Here is a 19,033-nt window from a genome sequence, read left to right as displayed (position 1 = left end):
AATCGGGTTTGTATTGCTTGTATTGTATTGTTTTCTATTTTAATATATTTTTAAAAAATATAATGTATTCCTGTGATGGCAAAACTGGATTTTCAGTAGCTATTAATTAAAGTCACACTTTTGAACAATAATTAAAAAAAACATTTCACTTGCTTTTATACACCGATCAGGCATAACATTATGAACATAATTCCTATAACATTGTGTTGGTCCTCCTTTTACTGCCAAAACAGCCCTGACCCATCAAGGCATGAACTCCACTAGACCCCTAAAGGTGTGCCGTGTTATCTGACACCAATATGTTAGCAGCAGATCCTTTAAGCCCTGTAAGTTGTGAGGTTGGGACTCCATTGATCAGACTTGTTTGTTCAGCACAAAATCCTCGATTGGGTTGAGATATGGGGAATTTCCAAGTCAACAACTCGTTTTTGTGCTCCTGAAACCATTTCTGAACATTTTTGATTTGTGGCAGGGCGCATTATCCTGCTGAAAGCGGCCACAGCCACCAGGGAATACGGTTTCCATGAAAGGGTTTACCTGGCCAGCCTTCGCTCCCCACATGCATCAGTGAGCCTTGGCCGCCCATGACCCTATCGCCGGTTCACCAAAATAAGTGGGCAGTCTAAAATATGCCCCAATGGCTGTCATTTTTCATCAGAGATTTACATTGAAATATTGTGGGTTGCTGCTCTGCTGCAGAGCTTGGGAGGACACAGGCACCATCTGCCCCGCTTAGTATCATTATACATGCCTGTCGAAGTCATGTGGTAATTTTTAATATATCCTGCCTACTTTATGATTTAGAATAGCCTATACAATCTGAAAATAGTTGTTACATAATGCTGAACACATTTAAAATGTATTATTGATTCAGTTTATATTTTGAATGCTGACTTTGAGTCTAATATACATTTCTGATCCCAAATCAGTCGTGTTGAGTGGATAAAGGAGCTTCTTGCTCTCCATGAAGCCCTAAAGTGTTCTTTTTTACAACAGGAACCAGGGACAGAAAGTTCTCAAACCCAGAAGGACTGTGTGGGCTTGAATGGACTAAAGGGCATTAACATCAATTTCTGTCACTGGTTCCACCATGTCTGCTCCTCTCAGCCAACTGTCAGGACCCTCCAAACAGCCGGGCTCCATTTACCCACTCAGTAATTAGCTCACTATGAAAGATGTCAGCTGCAATGGTGAGGCAGAATGGATAGGACTGCCATTACATAAATCTGCCAAGATGATTCTAATGTAATGTGACCAAATGGTCACGCTGAGACCAGAATAAAGAGCAAAAAAAAAAAAAACCTACATTGACATAAAAGCCTTATATAAAGTGTTTACATTGCTGCAGTATATCGTCCGATGAGCTGATTCACTGCTTTATGTCAGAAATATCAAATAGTGTGTCTAGTTATCATAGTAGTATGCATAATCGTGTAATAAAATTATTAGCAAATTTTGCCGAAATAACTGCCCTACCTTTAACTCCCGCTCATGGTCTCCACTGCAGAGTGTGTTTAAAGAAACTTTGAATGATTTCCAGACAGGACTGAGATTGTTCATAATGGTCTGTGAATAGAAAAATACCAATACCAGTTTATACATGTACACTATATTTCTTAAATATGTATTATTAAACTATTATGTGTGTCTTTCTATTAATCTCACTTCTGTTCTGTGCACCAGTGATGCTGTTCCATCATCATTCACTCTGAAGATTTCCAGAAATGGATCCGACTTGCTAAAAAAGTCCTAAACAATCAAAGAATCAACCGTTTTTATTTTTAAGGTTAATATAACATCTACAAATATTAAACATGTTCTAGACGCCTTTCTGAAAATCAAAATCATTATTTTTGCTATTTCGTTCAGTGCCGCTACTAGCATAGAGATGACACTTGAGCTTTAATGAATTTTTGATTGATTCATACATTAACCCCAGGCGCATTTATTGTGTAATGAATGGCCTGTCCTGACTTTCTCCCATTTAGAGTCAGTATCTGAATGCAAATCCTTTCTTTACTTTAGACTCAAACTTGTCATTTTGTAATGGCACATTAAAAAAAGGTATATTTTAAAATATTAGCAGATGATGCATTGCTCCATTTGAATGTTGGCTTTTCATAAACCATAGTAATAAAGGACAGTATGAAGAGCAACATTATCAGATGTTTGTCTCAATATTGTTGTAAAGTGCCTGTTGAGATGTCACACCTTGTCATCCAGTTTCTTGGCACTGAAGGCGAGCTCCACATAGTCATCATTCCCAGACAGCTCTTCGGCTGTGACCTGTGATTTCAAAGAAGTCATAGCTCAGATTATGACGAAAGAGCACAAATATTCAATGAGAAATAATTGGGGTGAAACGTCTATTCTTACTGTAATAGATGATTTGCCAGTTGTGTTTCCTTGCTTCAGTAAAGCTTTGGACAGTTTTCTCTGTGATACAATCTATGAAGCAAAATGAGAGGACATGAGGCAAGCTGAGACTCTTATACAAAAATGTGAAATGACTGTAAATTGAAAATGAAATGCTGTTTCATGCATACTGAGCTTTTTACATAGCCTAGAAATCTAGACGCACCCTAGCGGCAGCAAATTTAATCTGCCCGCAAGTGTCATCTAGGAACTCTCAATACCCTTTTGAGCTGTATTCCCCTCACTCTGGACGGGCCAATCACATCGTGTATAGAGTCGGTGGGCGGGGCCATAATGACAGCGGCCGAGTTGCGTTAGCGTGCTTCTAGTAAACACAGAAACTGGCGAACGGCGGTCTTTCGAATCAGCTTTGACCGCGACTCTGGAAGACTTGGAGTTAAGCTTTTCTCTGAGAAAAGAACAAAGAACGGCACTGAAGTCATTCTTAAAAAGGGAAGATGTGTTCGGAGTTTAGCCGACCGGATACTGTGAATGTTTAATCTATCAACAAGCTCTGTTTCACCTTCGTTGCTCTGGTTGGTGGTAGCGCTATCCTATCGCATGCAGAGGGAGTTTGAAAGACAACCGTTTATCCCGCCCCTCAGATTGAGCCCTGTCTATGGTGAGTTTCCAGACCAAACATCTTGATGTGGGTCTGGCTTGTCAGGCTACTTTTTACACTGTTAAAGACTTGGATTCCCATCCTAAAAATGGACAATGTTTCAACTAAGTTGGACGTTTGATGGAGTATTTCTGTGTCAAAAATACTCCTTCCGGTTTCTCACAAGTTTCGGAGAGTTTTTTTCGAGTATGGGTCCGCTTGACGTCAACAGGGTGGAATGTCCTTGTATGGGCCGTACGGGCTCTTCTCCCGGAAGGGTGCGCGCACGTGACCAGAGCGAGAGAGCAAATGCACGCCCATAAACACTGTTCTCAAGCTGCAGATCCACTCGTCCGTGCAACACTTCTGTCGCGTCGCGCTCCACTTTATTCCTATGGGTGACGTCAAACGACTTTAACGCGCCCGCATAGCATTCCGGGAAGGCAGCACTGCATTTGAACCGATTTGAATGCAGAAATGACAGAAAGCGTCACAACATCACGCTTCAGTCGTGTTCGAAAAGTGGATCTCCACGATCACTGCTGTCAGAGGACTTCACGAAATCAACAATGTTACCAAAGAAGTGTGTTTTTGACGGAGCAGTCCCAACGATAAAGGTTCACGGTTCATGCTTTGGAAGCAGGCGGTGAGTAAAACTGCTTCAAATATCTATGTTGTTGGCTATCGTCGCGTAAGTAAACATCAGTAAGCAACACAATCGTGTATACTTAATTTATCTTTAACTTTAAATACATTTGTTTAGCTGACCACTATATGTGTCTGTTTGTTTATTGTAAAACCACCCCAAACATAAACCTAGGGGACGTTCTTACAAAGTGTGCTTCTTCATTGAAATGCGCTACTCCATTGTTTTTCTATACACTTGTCTGACATGCAAAACTGCTTTGCTTGCTACTGCTAAGGTTTAGTCACATACAGTAGTCCATAAACCAAATCATGTCATGCCAAAATCATCAGTATTAAAACAATAAAAGACCTGAACTATTTCAGTTGGTGTGCAATGAATCTAAAATATATGAAAGTTTAATTTTTATCATTATATTTTTAATAATGTTTTAATCACATATGCTAATCTTTTGAGAAGGACCTGTATAGCATATCACTTTAACAGCGACAAAACAAAAGAAGTATTACCATCCAAATCCTTCAGCTCGTTGTCCTCTCATAAACTCTCTTTTTCTCCTTTTTCTAAAGTCCTCTTTACCCTCTTATGTCCCTTTGTATACCACTGGTTTTAGTCTTGTTTTATTATATACTAGATAAAAATAGTTTGGAGTAATAGTCCATCTGCCCACCAGGCACCTTCATGCTCTGGCGAGCTCTCTGCTACCCCTTTGAATCCACACAATCCCTCTCATGTACTCATCCTCTCTCTCACGTACTCATTTCATTCACAAGCTTTCATCTTTCCTACTGTGCTTCAGTTAAGTGTGCACTCTGCCGCTCCTTCGTGCATTCACCTGTCCGAGCGTACACTCCATGGCGCCCAGGAAGTCAGCCTCTTTAAGTCCATTATGGTTGCTACTGATGTCATGGAGCTCAAAACGGAGGCGCTGCACTTCCTCAAAATAGTAATCCACTGTGAAGACTTTGGAGAAAACCGGAATGATGCTGCTGCGAATCACCTCTGTCCGATCCACCTGCAAACAATCAGAACATGGCAAATGTCACACACCTCTGGTGTTTTTATTTAAAGGTGCCCTAGAATGAAAAATTGAATTAACCTTGCCATAGTGAAGAAATAAGAGGTCAGTACATGGACATCACATACTGTGAGTCTCAAACACCATTGCCTCCTACTTTTTATGTAAATCTTGTGCATGAAAAACACCACAGAAAAATAATTGATTCTCAACATAACGCCAACTGTGACGCAATCGCTGGGATCATTAATATGTACGCCCCCAACATTTGCATATGTCCAAACATGTTCATTGTCAGGTGGAACTGCGCAGCCGATTCATCAGGTAAACAAGCGTCATACGAGGATAGCAAAAACGGCAACTCTCATGGACACAAATTTCATGTCCCAGGCTGTGCAGGGGGTCAACAGTCATAATTGATGTTTATTTTAATCAGATACCGCAACAATTTATTTCAAAATCGTTAGTTTGCTCTGCCCATTTCACCGTGGACAGTTTTTCTAACATGGAACAATATCAAGCAAGCTTCGCTCAGCATCTAAAACTGAAGAAAGTGGCAATTCCAACTATATTCCTGCAAGCAGTAAGTAGTGATTTTATCCACTTATTGACTGTTTAAAAGTTTCTTAGAGAGACAGCATTGTCTAGATAATGCAAGATGCTAGTACAGTAACAACAGGAAACTCCAAGTACCATACAAAAGTAAATAGTGTGTCTAATGACAAAGGTTAATATTATTTTGTATTACAAAATACAACCGTAGATACGTATATCATACTACATTAGTTTAGTTCCTTACAGATCGTTTAGTTATCGTCTAGTTATCGTCATCTTCTCCAGCATATAAGTTAAAACAACAGTCATTTGACAAGGCTTCTATTCAAGTTGTAAAAAAAAAATCTATGTTTATATTTTTGAGAACTGAAGTATGATGTTTTTGCATGCTTGTATGCAAGTACATCACAGTCACTGTGTAGCCAACATTGCAACTAACGATATATACACATGCAATATCGTTGATGAAAAAAGTCGAGTCTAAAATGTAGTTTAAAAAATAAAAACTTGAACAAAAAGCACTTTTGGGTTGGGGGGGGGGGGGGGGGGGGCTGAACTTGTGTGAACTCAGCTGCTGAAATAAGCCAATCAGAGCAGAGCTCAACATCAATATCCATGACTCTTCCAAATAAGGCTAAAAAACAGAGCATTACATCCTAGGGACAATTTCTAGGGTTGTAAATGTACCTGTAAAACTATATCTGTACAATTTTTGCCCTTAAATAAGCCACATACCCTCTGTGTAGATATCAGAAAACAATTTAATGTATTGTTTCAACTCATTCTAGGGCACCTTTAATAGAAATTTCAGGAATTTCTTTTCATCATCCATTACAAGTGAATGATGAAAAGGATTTTCATCAATCCAGTTAAAATCCTGAATTGATTGAGTTCCCATTCATTCACGACAGGTGGCATTCAAAAAACTGCTTTTTTGAATGCCACCTGTCAACTGCATTCAAAAAGGGAAAGAATACACTACTTTTCAAATGTCATGGTCATGTTTAGTCTCATTGTCTTGTTCTATTTAGTTTCTAGTCAATGCTTTCCTTGTCAATGTTTGCCCTTTGTTCTCATTCATTTATTTGTTGTCATGGTTTCTAATTAGTTCTCACCTGTTCCTTTACTGATTTCCCCCTGTGTATTTAGACCTTCTGTTTTTGTTTTGTGCTAATGTTAATGGTTTGTTGTTGTGCTGTATTCTAGCTCTTGGTGTTCATTGAAAAGTACCTTTTGTCATTCATTCTGCATCATGCATCCTCTTTGCGGATTATATGCACAGCATCCCTGACAGAATCCAAGACGGATTGGATTATAACAGCAAAAGGATTTAAAACTACGGATATACCTGCTGTTCGCCTCCTCCTGCTAGAGCAGGGGGATCCCTCCCTCGAGGATCACACAAGGGACTTTCTAGATCTGGCTTGTCTCACCCACTATCCCGACCGCTCACTGTGCATATTCTATAACACCTGCCTTCACAAGCATTTGAAGGCATATCTACACATGGAAGGTCCTCGAAGGAAATTTGCAATATGTGGAGCGGGTGCTGGTACAGTATGGTTCCCTCTATACTGTTTGCAATGCAGATGAGGACAACACCAGTCCCACTTAGGACCCCCAGGGCCCAGCCAGCCTTCAGCCATACCCAGGATGGAACATAAGCCAGAGCCACTGCAGACTCAGAGCCTGAGCCCGAGCCCACCACAAAGTAGAAGCCAGAGCGATCGGCAGAGGCTACTTTCGTCCTGAAGCCTGAGCCCAATGCAGAGTCTGTCCAGGTGTAGGAGCCGGCGTCCATCGTCGAGAAAATATTAGTCATATTTGAACATATCATCAGAATGAATTGGAGCCCCACCCACACTCCCACCCACAAGCTGGGTCGCTCAGGAAAGATATTTGATGAGATGGACAATATAGTGTTTGATGAAGTCGTCTTTATCTCTGCTGGTATAGTCAAGTCCCAAATCGCCTTTGTCTCTTCTGGTTCAGTTAAGTCCCAAGTCACCTTCATCTCTGCTGGTTCAGTCCGTTCACAAGTTCACTCCAGTTCAAGTCATCTTTCTCACCAGCACCAAGTCTTCTTCGCCGTCCAGCACCACGTCTCCTTTGTCACCATTGACTCGGCCCAGCTCCAAAGACTCTTCCGTCATAGATGGTCCTTCCCAGCCCCTCACTTTGGTCAATCGGTGCTCTGGCTCTGCTTTGGACTTCTGACATTATGAGTTAAAATCCTCTTTATAGATTATACACACAGCACTTGACATTTTCATAAAGACAATCACGCCTATTTTTGCTTTTTTCTTTTTTACACTGACAATTAAGCACATTTATCTTTTAATCAGTCAGTTCTCATTACTGTAATGCATCTGGTCATTTCTCTTTCCCTACTTCCATTATATACATTATTTAAGCATGATGCAAAAAAGACACTTTTCGGTTTCAGTGGTTATTCATTGTTCTTCTTACATCATTTAAATGATCTTGTTTCCAATAACTGGTCTTTGTTCTGCTTTTTAGATAACAAACGGATATAAAATCAAATGGATTATACAGCAATACTAATGTTTAGATTAACTACACAAATTAGTGGATTAACTTGTTTGTATTAGACCAATGGATTGCACGTGTTGTTTTTTAGTAAAACCTGCAAATATTACTTGTATTAAATTATGCAAGATTAACGCAGAAGGTCTGTGGGGACCTAAACGGTTGTGTTTTATTGTACTTTGCTTTGCATGTATTTGCACCTATGAACTACACTGTAAAAAATAAAAACGGAAAATGTACTGGTCATTTTCTGCCAATGTGTAATTCAAATTACAGATAAAACACCTGTAAAAAACAATACAGACAATTCCTTCATATTTATACAATACATTGTGCCCTATTTTTACAGACTTTTTTTTTTACAATGTAATAAAGACCATTTAATAAATGGAAGTGATTTTTTTGTATTTTATAATCTTCAAGTCTTTTGGTTTGTGTCCCATGACTGTGATATATGCATTTATCAATTTTAAGGGATAGATCAATATCAAGGAACACCCAGAAATAAAAATTCTGTCATCATTTACTCACCCTCATGTCATTCCACACCTGTAAGACTTTTCTTTCTTCTACGGAACACAAAAGAAGATATTTTGAAGAATATTTGTAACCAAACAGGTTACTGTTGACTTTTGGTTACTATTGACTTTCATTTCATGGACCTAAAGAAACACAGACATTCCTCAAAATATCTTCTTTGTTTACATTGACATGTAGCCTAGAAATCTAGATGCACCCTAGCGGCAGTAAATCTAATCTGCCGCGAGTGTCGTCTACCAACTCTCAATACACTTCTGAGCTGTAAAAACCAAACTCTGGTCGGGCCAATCACATTGGCCCTCATTTATCAATCTTGCGTAGAAACGGGCGTATATGTTGGCGTAAGATAATGCTTACACTCCTCTCACCGCCTGATTTATGAAGCTGTGCGCACCTCTGCAATCCAGGTGTACGCAATACTAGCCCTTGATAAATGCGGCGGCTGAAAACGATCGTCATTAGAATAACACGCCCCTATATATTCAAGTCTCCGCCTCCCTCACGCCCTCATTTTACGCCATGGACACACAGAAGACGGCAAAGAAGCGAAACTTCTCCGACGTGGAGAACGGGCGCGCCTCAATCATCTTACTAGTCCACTAGTCAGGGCATTGATTAGGACAAGTCAATGGGCTGACTCCCGGATCAGTGCCCTGACTACTGAACTAGTGAGATGATTGAGACGCGCCCATCGAGATCACCAGGGAAGTGGAAAAAAGCGAAATTGTTTTATTTGGGAGTTTAAAGAGTGGGATTAAAGGCACCCACAAAAACAAAATATGGACTCAAATTACGAGTACTGTTAATAGTGTGGAGGTTGAGAAGCGCACTCCAGCAGTTTAAAGCTGTTTGGATGATAAATTATCATCACAGTGCATTATTTTACAGCACATGTTTTGAAACAATTAGCATTTAATTTCGTATCACGGCACATGTATTGGGGTGTACGATATGATGATGTGATGTGGAGTAACCTACCATTCATTCACATTAATAATTGCATGACAATTTGTAAGATTCTTTTTATTATATTATTATGATTTTTATTATTAATGACGCTTATTGTTATTTAGAAGAAGAATTTCGTTATTATTTATTTTATTATAATTTAAAAGAAGAAGAAGAATGTAATTTTTATTATTTTGTCAGTCTGAATTATTCAGTCCAAGTCCGTGCGCAGCTGCCGCACAGGCTCGCAACTGGAGGAATACATGCCTCAAATGCTTTGGAAGCCTATAGTCACACAAATTAAACATTGAAGTCTACGTTGCACAAAAATAAACACTGAAGTTTATAATTACTATGTTGTTGTTGTTGTTTTTTTACAGTGGGTCATAATATAGCATATATTTGTCAGTGCGTTTTGTGGTGTTAGGAATTGTTTTTCTGCGCATTTTCGCACTAACTCCAAACGTGCGTACACCACCTCCTGAGCTGGCGTAGGATTTGAGCGTGCCGTACGCCAACGTCCATATTGATAAATCTCAAAGTCACCGTGGGTTTGGGTGTACGCAAGGTGTACGCTGGAAATTTGGTGTACGCACTTTTGATAAATGAGGGCCATTGTGTATAGAGTCGGTGGGCGGGGCTTAAAGTGACGACAGAGTTGCGCTTGCATGCTACTATTAAACACAGAATCTGGTGAACGGCGGTCTTTCGAATCAGCTTTGACCACGACTCTGAAAGACTTGTAGTTAAGCTTTTCTCTGAAAAAAAAAGGCACTGAAGTCATTCTTAAAAAGGGAAGATGTGTTCGGAGTTTTGCCGACCGGATACAGCGAATGTTTAATATATCAATGAGCTCTGCTTCACGTTGCTCTGGTTGGTTGTAGCGCTATCCTATCGCGTGCAGAGGGAGTTTGAAAGACAACCGTCTATCCCACCCCTCAGATTGAGCCCTGTCTATGTAGAGTTTCCAGACCAAACATCTTGATATGGGTCTGGCTCGTCAGGCTAATTGACATGAGTAAATGATGACAGAATTTTCCTCATTTGAGGAGATATAAGGCAGGGCTCGACATTAACGCTTGTCCGCTTGTCCAGGACAAGTGGATTTTTTGAAGGGACGAGTGAAAAATAATTTTACTTGCCTGACGGACAAGAGCCTGATTAAAACAAAAAATAACTAGCGAATCACCGAAATGCAAGAATGATTGTGCATTAATTTAGTGTAAGTGGCCATCGATAGTGGTGGATAATAATATATGATTAACTGACGATAACAAGGTTGCGCTGTTGACGCTCGTGCAGCCCCTCGAGGAGAAATTACAACACTAGAGCGTTTAAGCTGTTTCCTGAATACCATCACAACTGAAAATGATACTGATTTCATATGACAGTTTCATTAACAATTAATTAACATTCACTTACATTTAAATTCACTTAAAGTCACTTATATTTTAGATGCTATATTGAGTGCTTTTGTTCGATTTCAACAGTGAAAATCGTTCACACACAGCAGAACCGCAACGCGAACGATTCAGTGTTTGAATGAATCGTTTGAATGAACGACTCAATCCCTGCATCCCAATTCGCATACTATCCATACTAAATAGTATTCAAAAATAGAATTAATATGTCCCAAATCATACTATGTTGAAAAGAGTATTCCAAAGATACCTGGATGGTTTACTATTTCCGGTCCAAATTCGAAGTACGGATCGATGGGCACTCAAACGGCTGATATTGCCCACAACCCACTGCGAGGTGTACGGGGGGATTCGATTAGAACTACAAACGCGGATAAAAAGTGTTAAAAACTACAAACATGGCGGATGTGCGAGTCCGGCGGTTAAGTAGAGAAGTTTAGATAAAGGGGTTTGAGTGACCAACTATCAATATTTAACCTGACAAATATATTTATTCAATGTTGTCCACATTATATTTCACCTGCAGCAGCACTGAGAACTTTTGTAATGACACGTTTGGCCATTAACTTTTAAATGCATCATTATATTTAAACTGCAAACACATGAGGAGAGTCTCTGTGTTAAAGACCCACAAATGGCAGATCAACGAGCGGCTACATTTTTCTCTGATAGGGTAGGAGATTACACTGAATGTGGAGGATTTGAACTGTGACGAATCTGACGATGATTGACAGGGCAGTTAAACGGTGACGGGATGCTCGTAACGAAGCGACAGAGTCCGAAGCTTGCATACCTCTCTGCTACAAACTCAAAGGTATATACTTTTTCGTCACAAAAAGAGTACATACTTTTAGGACGTAGGGACGTAGTATAAGTAGGCGAATTGGGCCGCAGCAAATGACTCACTCATTAAGACGGCCTCCTGCTGCCACCTACTGGAGATTTAGTTTCATGTTTAAACATACTTTCCAACATTTCTTTTTTGTCTATTCAAAACCACAAATCTCAAAACATTATTTAATGCAGTTGTAATTTTTCAGTGTAAATTATTTAATTTTTTTGATAACAGCCCTTATAGTGTCTTAATTTAATTTAATGTATTGATCGAATTTAACAATATAAAATTAAACCTGAAGCATAGCCTATATTTAATAAAAGGTAAAAATATCACAAATTGGAAATGATTCAATAAAAAAATAAAAATTCACAAATATGCAGATTTAAATCAAAGCCGATTGAACACTGGTGAGAATATTGCTTCAGAATAAATTATAGTTAAAACACACACACACAAAATTAAAAAAATATTTAAAAAAATTCCCGGACAAGCAATTTTTTTACTCGGACAAGTAAATGAATGATTTACTTGTCCGAAGGCAAGTATTGCACACATTATGGCAATGATATTATAAAAACAAGACAAGATGAAGGCAGGGGAGAATGTGCTCAATTGTTCCGAAAAGTAACGTCACAAAGCAAACCGTAATGGTCTTAAAACCTTGATTCCATTAAATGTATAAAAATCAATATTTTAAATGAAAAATGAGAAGAACATTTTCTTGACAGGTTATATGAGATTCTCCAGACTACTATGCCATAAGCCCACTTATATAGTTTCAAACACATCTCTTTGTTTTTAACTTCAGTGCTCACAGCTGGAGTTCAAATGGCACTGCCTTATTAATTATGGATCATACCCTTAACTGTGCCAAGCAAACCCGTGTACTAGAAACACCTGTTTTATGCTGCAACTGAAACCTTTCAGACATCTACCAAAAAAATAAGAATATATATATATATATATATATATATATATATATATATATATATATATATATATATATATATATATATATATGCACAACCTCATCTTCGGTTTTATTAGCCAGGCACAAGTCAGTGGGACAGTTAGAATGCTTTCTGTGATCTAAAGGCGCTGTTTAATATTACTTTCACATCACAGCATAGACTACAGCCTCTGAACACTAATCAGCCTTTAACAGCCATACACACATGCATAAGTGCATACGTTTCCATAAAGAACTAGTTCTCATGCACTATATAAAAACCTTCTTCAGTCCAGATTAGTGTTTGTGAAAGGACTGTTACTGAAGTATGCAACTTTTACAATAACACCAGAAGTTTTCTGAAATATTCAGTACGTGAGGAAAGGGAGTGTGTGATTGTCTGACACACAATCAGTTGTTTCTTTGATATGATGTATGAAAAAAGCCATTGTAAACTGTTAAGAAAGGTTTGCGAACACGCATTCGACAATCACACTCTAGATTGTGTTCTTGTGCAGGTGAAAATGAGATGTTCCTTCATGAAAAACATTGTTCTGTTTGTGCTAGAGAATACAAAACCTGAACAGGAACACACCTCAAACCACTGTCCGTGGGACTGCATCTTGAGGACGACGCAGGGGTCAGGTTTGGACAGAGCGTCCCTGTCAGATATTCCTTTACAGGCCACACGGAGCTCCACTTTTGTCAGACATGGGCTATTGAAGAGGCCCAGCGTAGTGGCAGCGGACTCGTAGATGTTACTCATTTTGCGTTCCTGTTTTCAAGCTGTTGAAAGAAAATATAATGTTCAGCTAAAGCGTTAGTGGGTAGCGGTACATGTAAATCTCTATAAATAATAATAATAAAAATCCCGTAGTACGTTTATATAAATATTGTTGGTTTAACATTCAAAAATAAGTTACCTGGATGGCCTTAAAATTTTGAGTACATTGAAATTAAACATTTGAGTTCATACAACAAAGGAGATTGGTTTAATTAATAGAAAATCAAAATATTATGCTATCTTAACCACATTCATTATCTAAGTTAATTTGATAAATGATCAAATGTTGTGATAACAAATCATGAACATATATATATATATATATTTTACAGTGTAGTGTTTTTTTATTTATTATTATCTGGGTCAGATTCCTAAGCATAGATAAAGTGGGACAATTTTTAAAACTGTTCTGATGGAATTATGAGCTTTATTCATGAGATATATCACCAATACAATACCTTTTGTAAGTCTGGGTTCTTTAAGAGAAAATCCTGCTTTTATTCAGGAAGGATGTATTGAACTGATCAAAGGTGAAAGTAAAGACTTTGTTGCAAACTCTATTTTAAATGAATGCTGAACTTTCTATTCATCAAATAATCCAGAAAAAATGTCTCATGGATTTTCATTTTAATTTTCAAATATTAAGCAACTGTTTAAAAAAAAGAAATGTTATATGAGAAACAAATCAGCATATTAAAAGGATTTCAGTTTTGCCATCTAAGAAATGATATAAAAATAGAAACTGTTAAATCATAATTTAAATCGTAATAATTTTCCCCACTTTTTACTGTATTTTTTTTAATCTTACCAACATACACTGTATACACTCCAATTGAACATTTTCAAGTGACTGATCACACCTAATTTTTTCAGTTGGCCAAATTGAAATTCTGTGAATTGATGCAATTTAAATCACAGAAATTCAATTCGGCCAACTGAAAAATTTAGACGTGATCAGTCACTTGAAATTTTTCAAGAAGAAGCTGGATCAAGATAATGAATCATCACAGTGACCTGACATCTTAAATAAAATGAACTCAGTACAACTTTTGAAAAACCACCATGTCCACATTAAGAAAAGGGTGACATGATTTTCCAGCAGAAACAATGGACAAAATTGTAACATTTATAACTTTTTATATCAGAAGTAGTTTATTATATATTTTCTGTGCCTAAATTGAAGTAAAATTACAATCAGTGCCTAGCTGTGTGTGTTCAAAGGTCTATAATTCGGAATTACATTAAATATTATTTTAATATTATTATTAATATAATATATTTACATTTACTACAATAGTGGAATCGCTAACTTTTTTTCAGTGTTTTCATTTTGACTTTTACCAAAACTGCCCCACTTTTCGCTTTTTCACACGATGGTTACCTTAAGAAGCTATTTCTACCTGAACTGACCCCTACAAATACTTTCATTGGTGAAACCTCATGTTGTCAGGTTGATTCAGTTATATTAAATAAAAGTTGTGAACTCAAATAAATCCAGTTAAGATGAAGCACGTTTTATAGGTTATCTAAATATATGTACATGTAGTCTCTAGAGTCTAGAGGAAGGCAGTCCTTGAAATAATTTGAATTAATCATGTTACACTTTTGAATGGACAAGTTCAAGTGTGGTGATTAAAACAGAAAACGGGTGACTTGTTAAGTCAGAGACTCCGATAATGTTGCTTTATAATGAAATTGCTCTTCAGTCAGGCATCGTGTGGAATGAGCTCAGCGTCGTCCCCATGGGAGAGATTCCCTGGAACACAGAGCGCGGAGCTGACCCCAATACTCTGAGACCATACCACAGAGAACTTGTATCTCTGTTACTCAATTATTCATGCCCTCTGCTTCCTTTGAGTGCCACATTTTTTGTTATCATTATTGTTATTTTTAGATAAAAGAGGCCGACGTGCCGTTACGGGCTGCTGAAATTCTCCTGAGCTTTCTAGAACCGCAAGATGGACAAAACTATTGCTAACAACCTCTAGCAGTTCTTACAGTAAGCAATCGTCAGCGTGTCCCACTTTGATGCAGTATTTTTTTATGCACCTGGCCAGATTAAATCAGGTGACTGCGTGTGAATAGCCCCCGTGCCGGTGTTTGCATTGGGCGCGCGCACTGATGTCCTCCCGTGCAGTATATTTGCATTGCATTAATAATCCTGGAAAGCGTGGAGTTTCCTGAAATATGATGAAAAATCAAGCGCTCACATGGGTCGTGCTGCTGGACAGCCTTATGTGCACCAGTGGCCTACTTTACATTTGTGTTATAAAAGTGCATGGACAACAGATGCAGATCTGCTACATATTTTCTGTTACATTTAAAAAAATGCTGTGGTTAAAACAACCCACGTCGGGTTGGAAATGGACAAAACCAGTAATTGGGTTGTTTTAAGCAAACATCTAACCCAAACGCTGGGTTAAAATAAGTGTAATATTTACATTTATTAATTTAGCAGACGGTTAAACAGACAAAGAGTCTGATTTTTTTTATGTGGGTGAAGAATAAATTAGATTAGAAAAACTTGACATTTACATAGTCATGTCACATGACAAAATGTGCACTTGGTTACACAAAACTGACTTTGATTTGGCAGCCAAAAGTTTTCAGTATATTCATGCAATTTTAACGCAAAACTAGACAATAAATAATACAATATTATCGTTTCCTTTTTATGAATTTCAGCCTTCCAGTCCTTGATGTTTATAATTTTCTGGCAAGTTACAACACGTAGCAATGTTTAACTTTAAGTTTTACAACAACAAAAATATACCAGAACTTTTAATTCAGAAATCGAAGACATGTTCCTCATAGAAGAGGTGTGTTCAGATAGGCGAGCCGTTTGCTTTTGTTTTTATTTTTTCTTATTTGTATCACCCCTATACACACTAAATGAAAAATGAAATATTATACTAATCACCTAAGATCTTGTAATTTATTTCTCATTATAAAGAATATTAGATTACTTTTACTACGAACTATGCGCATTGTGGTGGGCATACCACAGTGGGATTCAAGAACTGCACTTTATTTCCCCCCAAAGAACTCTGTTGACAGACAAATATTTCTTCTGTAAACATAAAAGGCAAACTGTGCCAATATTTGGTAATTTATGCATTTAACTGTGATGTAAATGGTTATTCTATCAATGCGTAAAACATCACCAAATTCTGCGTTTTGATAGGCTATTAAATTGATTAAACTTACCCACTGTATAAGTATAAGAAAAAATCCAATCGATGCAAAGAAAAAAAGTTCCTCAGTGTTAAGATCGGTCTGAGTGCAGTTTGCGCACTGGACTCATTTTCCACCCGATTCCATGTCCAGATCGTCTACGGTGATAAAAGCAGCTCCATCGAATTAAGCGTTAAAGGTGATGGATAGTCCGACCCGCAGCCTCCTCTCTCAACACAAGAGCAGGGCAGGCGCGCGCACTCTAGCTAACTTCACTGTTTAATCCTCAACCATGAGAGCTGGAGAGGAAGTGCAGAGGGTGCGAACACAGTGAAACCCTGCACTCTGGCGGTTAGCTCTGTAAATTACGATTGTGAGATCTTGTGAAAAGTGCCTTATCTTGATGAATAGGGCCTTAGCGAATGCTGTGAAAAGTTCTCAACCATGAACACTTCATGTAAAGTAAAGTAGTTTTTTTTAGTTTTTTTTTAAATATCTGATGATTCAATAAAATCCCATCAATTATTTGATATTAATGAAAGGCTTATAATTATGTTCTCTTCAATAGCTTTATTATTTAATTCTGATTTATTCTAATTAATATCTTCTATTCAATTCTAATATCCTGAGCTTTGATTCAGGCGATTGAGGCTCATCATCCACACTCATTGCTTTGTTGGTAAAACTTTACAATAAGGTTTCAGTTTTTAACATTAACTAACAGAGAGCAATACTTCTAAAGCATTTATAATTGTAACCTATGCTCCAAGAGACACAGTTAGAGGATCCAAACGCAGCTTGGGCAGAAGGATGGGCAGATGACCAGGGTGGTACAGGCAGCCAGGATGGAGCAGGCGGCCTGGACAGAGCATGCTGGGCTGAACACCAGGGTGGCTCAGGCAGTACAGACAGCCAGGGAGGAGAAGGATGGGCAGATGACCAGGGTAAAAGGGCTGGATAAGTAGTGCAGAGGGTCTTGAAGACCTCCATGGTAGAGCAGACGACCACCACAGCAGCGCAGACGGTCTTGAAGACCCCCACGGCAAAGCAGATGACCACCACAGCAGCGCAGACGATCTTAAAGACCCCCAGGCCAGAGCAGATGACCACCACAACAGCAGCACAGATGGTCTTGAAGACCCCCACGCCAGAGCAGACGACCACCACAGCAGCGCAGAATGTCTTGAAGCCCCCAGAGAAGCAGATGACCTCCATAGCAGCCAGGTGATCTTGAAGAACATGACAGACCAACCGGAGCAGGAGGCCAGGCTGGAGACTCAGGACTCAGGTCTTTCTGGACTCAGGACAGGGGACGGAGTCCTCTCTGGACTCAGGGCAGGAGACGGAGTCCTCTCTGGAATTGGGACAGGGGACAAAGTTGATGTGTCCATGAACACACTCAGGGACCCTTAAAGGCCAATCACGGACAAGTTTTGTTTGTAACTGTTTGTTGAGTCCATGGCAAAAAAAGCCAATCAACATAAAGTCCAGGAGGTTTGTGCCGGACGAGACATACTGCTGGATCCATGTTGTGGGAAACCTTCTACGTACTGCTCTGAGAGACACAGTTAGAGGATCCAAATGCAGCTTAATTTAAAGGGTAATCCACAATCATAGACAAGAGTTCAGGCAAGGTCAAAACACAGACCAGCAGTCCAAACAAACAAACACAACAAGACAGAGAACATGGGCAAAGAGATGAACAGAACAGGCAGGTAATCCAAAAACTGACAGGCAAGAAATACAAGGAATTCACATACACACAGTGAATGACCGAGGTAACGTGCTACGTCTCAATTCGCCTACTTATACTACGGCCTAAAAGTATGTACTCTTTTTGTGAAGAAAAGGTATATACTTTTGAGTGTGTAGCAGAAAAGTATGCAAGCTTTGGGACATACTTCGCCATCTTTAACAGACTCTGTCACTTAGTTACGAGCATCCCGTCACCGTTTATCTGCCCTGTCAGTCATCGTCAGATTCGTCACAGTTCAAATCCTCCACATTCATTTAAATCTCCTTTTGGAGAGAAATGTAGCCGCTCGTTGATCTGCCATGATGTGTGGGTCTTTGTGGGTCAGAGACTCTCCTCACAAACACAGCATTTATTCATTATTTTTTATTTAAAATCCAAAAGTTTTTACTGAACATGGCTCGTCAGAATTGCAATTATCTTTGTTTAGCCTACTCTTTCATATAAGTCAGGTTACATAAACAACATTTTATTCAATTAATTTATTCATATATAGCCTTACTTTAGATTTAGCTCACTTAAGTGACAAAACATTTCAACATAGGTTATAGCCTTAAATCTCAAACATTTTAAATTAGAAACTTACAATAGGCCTAGTCTATTCAAAAACAGCCGACTCTCGTCTTTTCTTTCGTTTTTACACCCTATAATGTAATAATGTAAATGAGACACAGGTGTAACCAATAAGTGGTGATGAGTCTGGATAAAGGATTATGGGAAATGTAGTCATTGATGGAGTGACAGTGTGGGGTGGAGTGCCCTCTGGTGGTTATCACGGGCACTCACAATGGTGAATCTTGACAATAATCTTACTAAATGTTCATTTCAACATTTCTTCTTT

At 38.6% G+C, this 19,033-nt stretch overlaps 1 protein-coding gene across 1 annotated transcript in view; it reads right to left on the bottom strand.

Moving 5' to 3' along the window:
• Window positions 1–16,682, bottom strand: part of cpne4b (copine IVb) — a 71,371-nt gene extending 54,689 nt beyond the window's left edge. Inside the window, exons 1-7 of the mRNA XM_067425424.1 lie at window positions 16,473–16,682; window positions 13,077–13,267; window positions 4,498–4,677; window positions 2,377–2,448; window positions 2,212–2,286; window positions 1,666–1,749; window positions 1,477–1,566 (exon numbers count right to left, since the gene is read on the bottom strand). Coding sequence (XP_067281525.1) covers window positions 1,477–1,566; window positions 1,666–1,749; window positions 2,212–2,286; window positions 2,377–2,448; window positions 4,498–4,677; window positions 13,077–13,247 — 672 coding nt within the window. The 5' untranslated portion in view covers window positions 13,248–13,267; window positions 16,473–16,682. The remainder of the gene's footprint in view (window positions 1–1,476; window positions 1,567–1,665; window positions 1,750–2,211; window positions 2,287–2,376; window positions 2,449–4,497; window positions 4,678–13,076; window positions 13,268–16,472) is intronic.
• Window positions 16,683–19,033: the final 2,351 nt, after the last annotated feature.

Source organism: Pseudorasbora parva, chromosome 19, assembly GCF_024679245.1.
Source record: "Pseudorasbora parva isolate DD20220531a chromosome 19, ASM2467924v1, whole genome shotgun sequence".
Classification (NCBI taxonomy): Eukaryota; Metazoa; Chordata; class Actinopteri; order Cypriniformes; family Gobionidae; genus Pseudorasbora; species Pseudorasbora parva.
The sequence above is the reverse complement of the archived record's forward strand: the minus strand, read 5'-3'. Positions and strand labels throughout refer to the sequence as shown.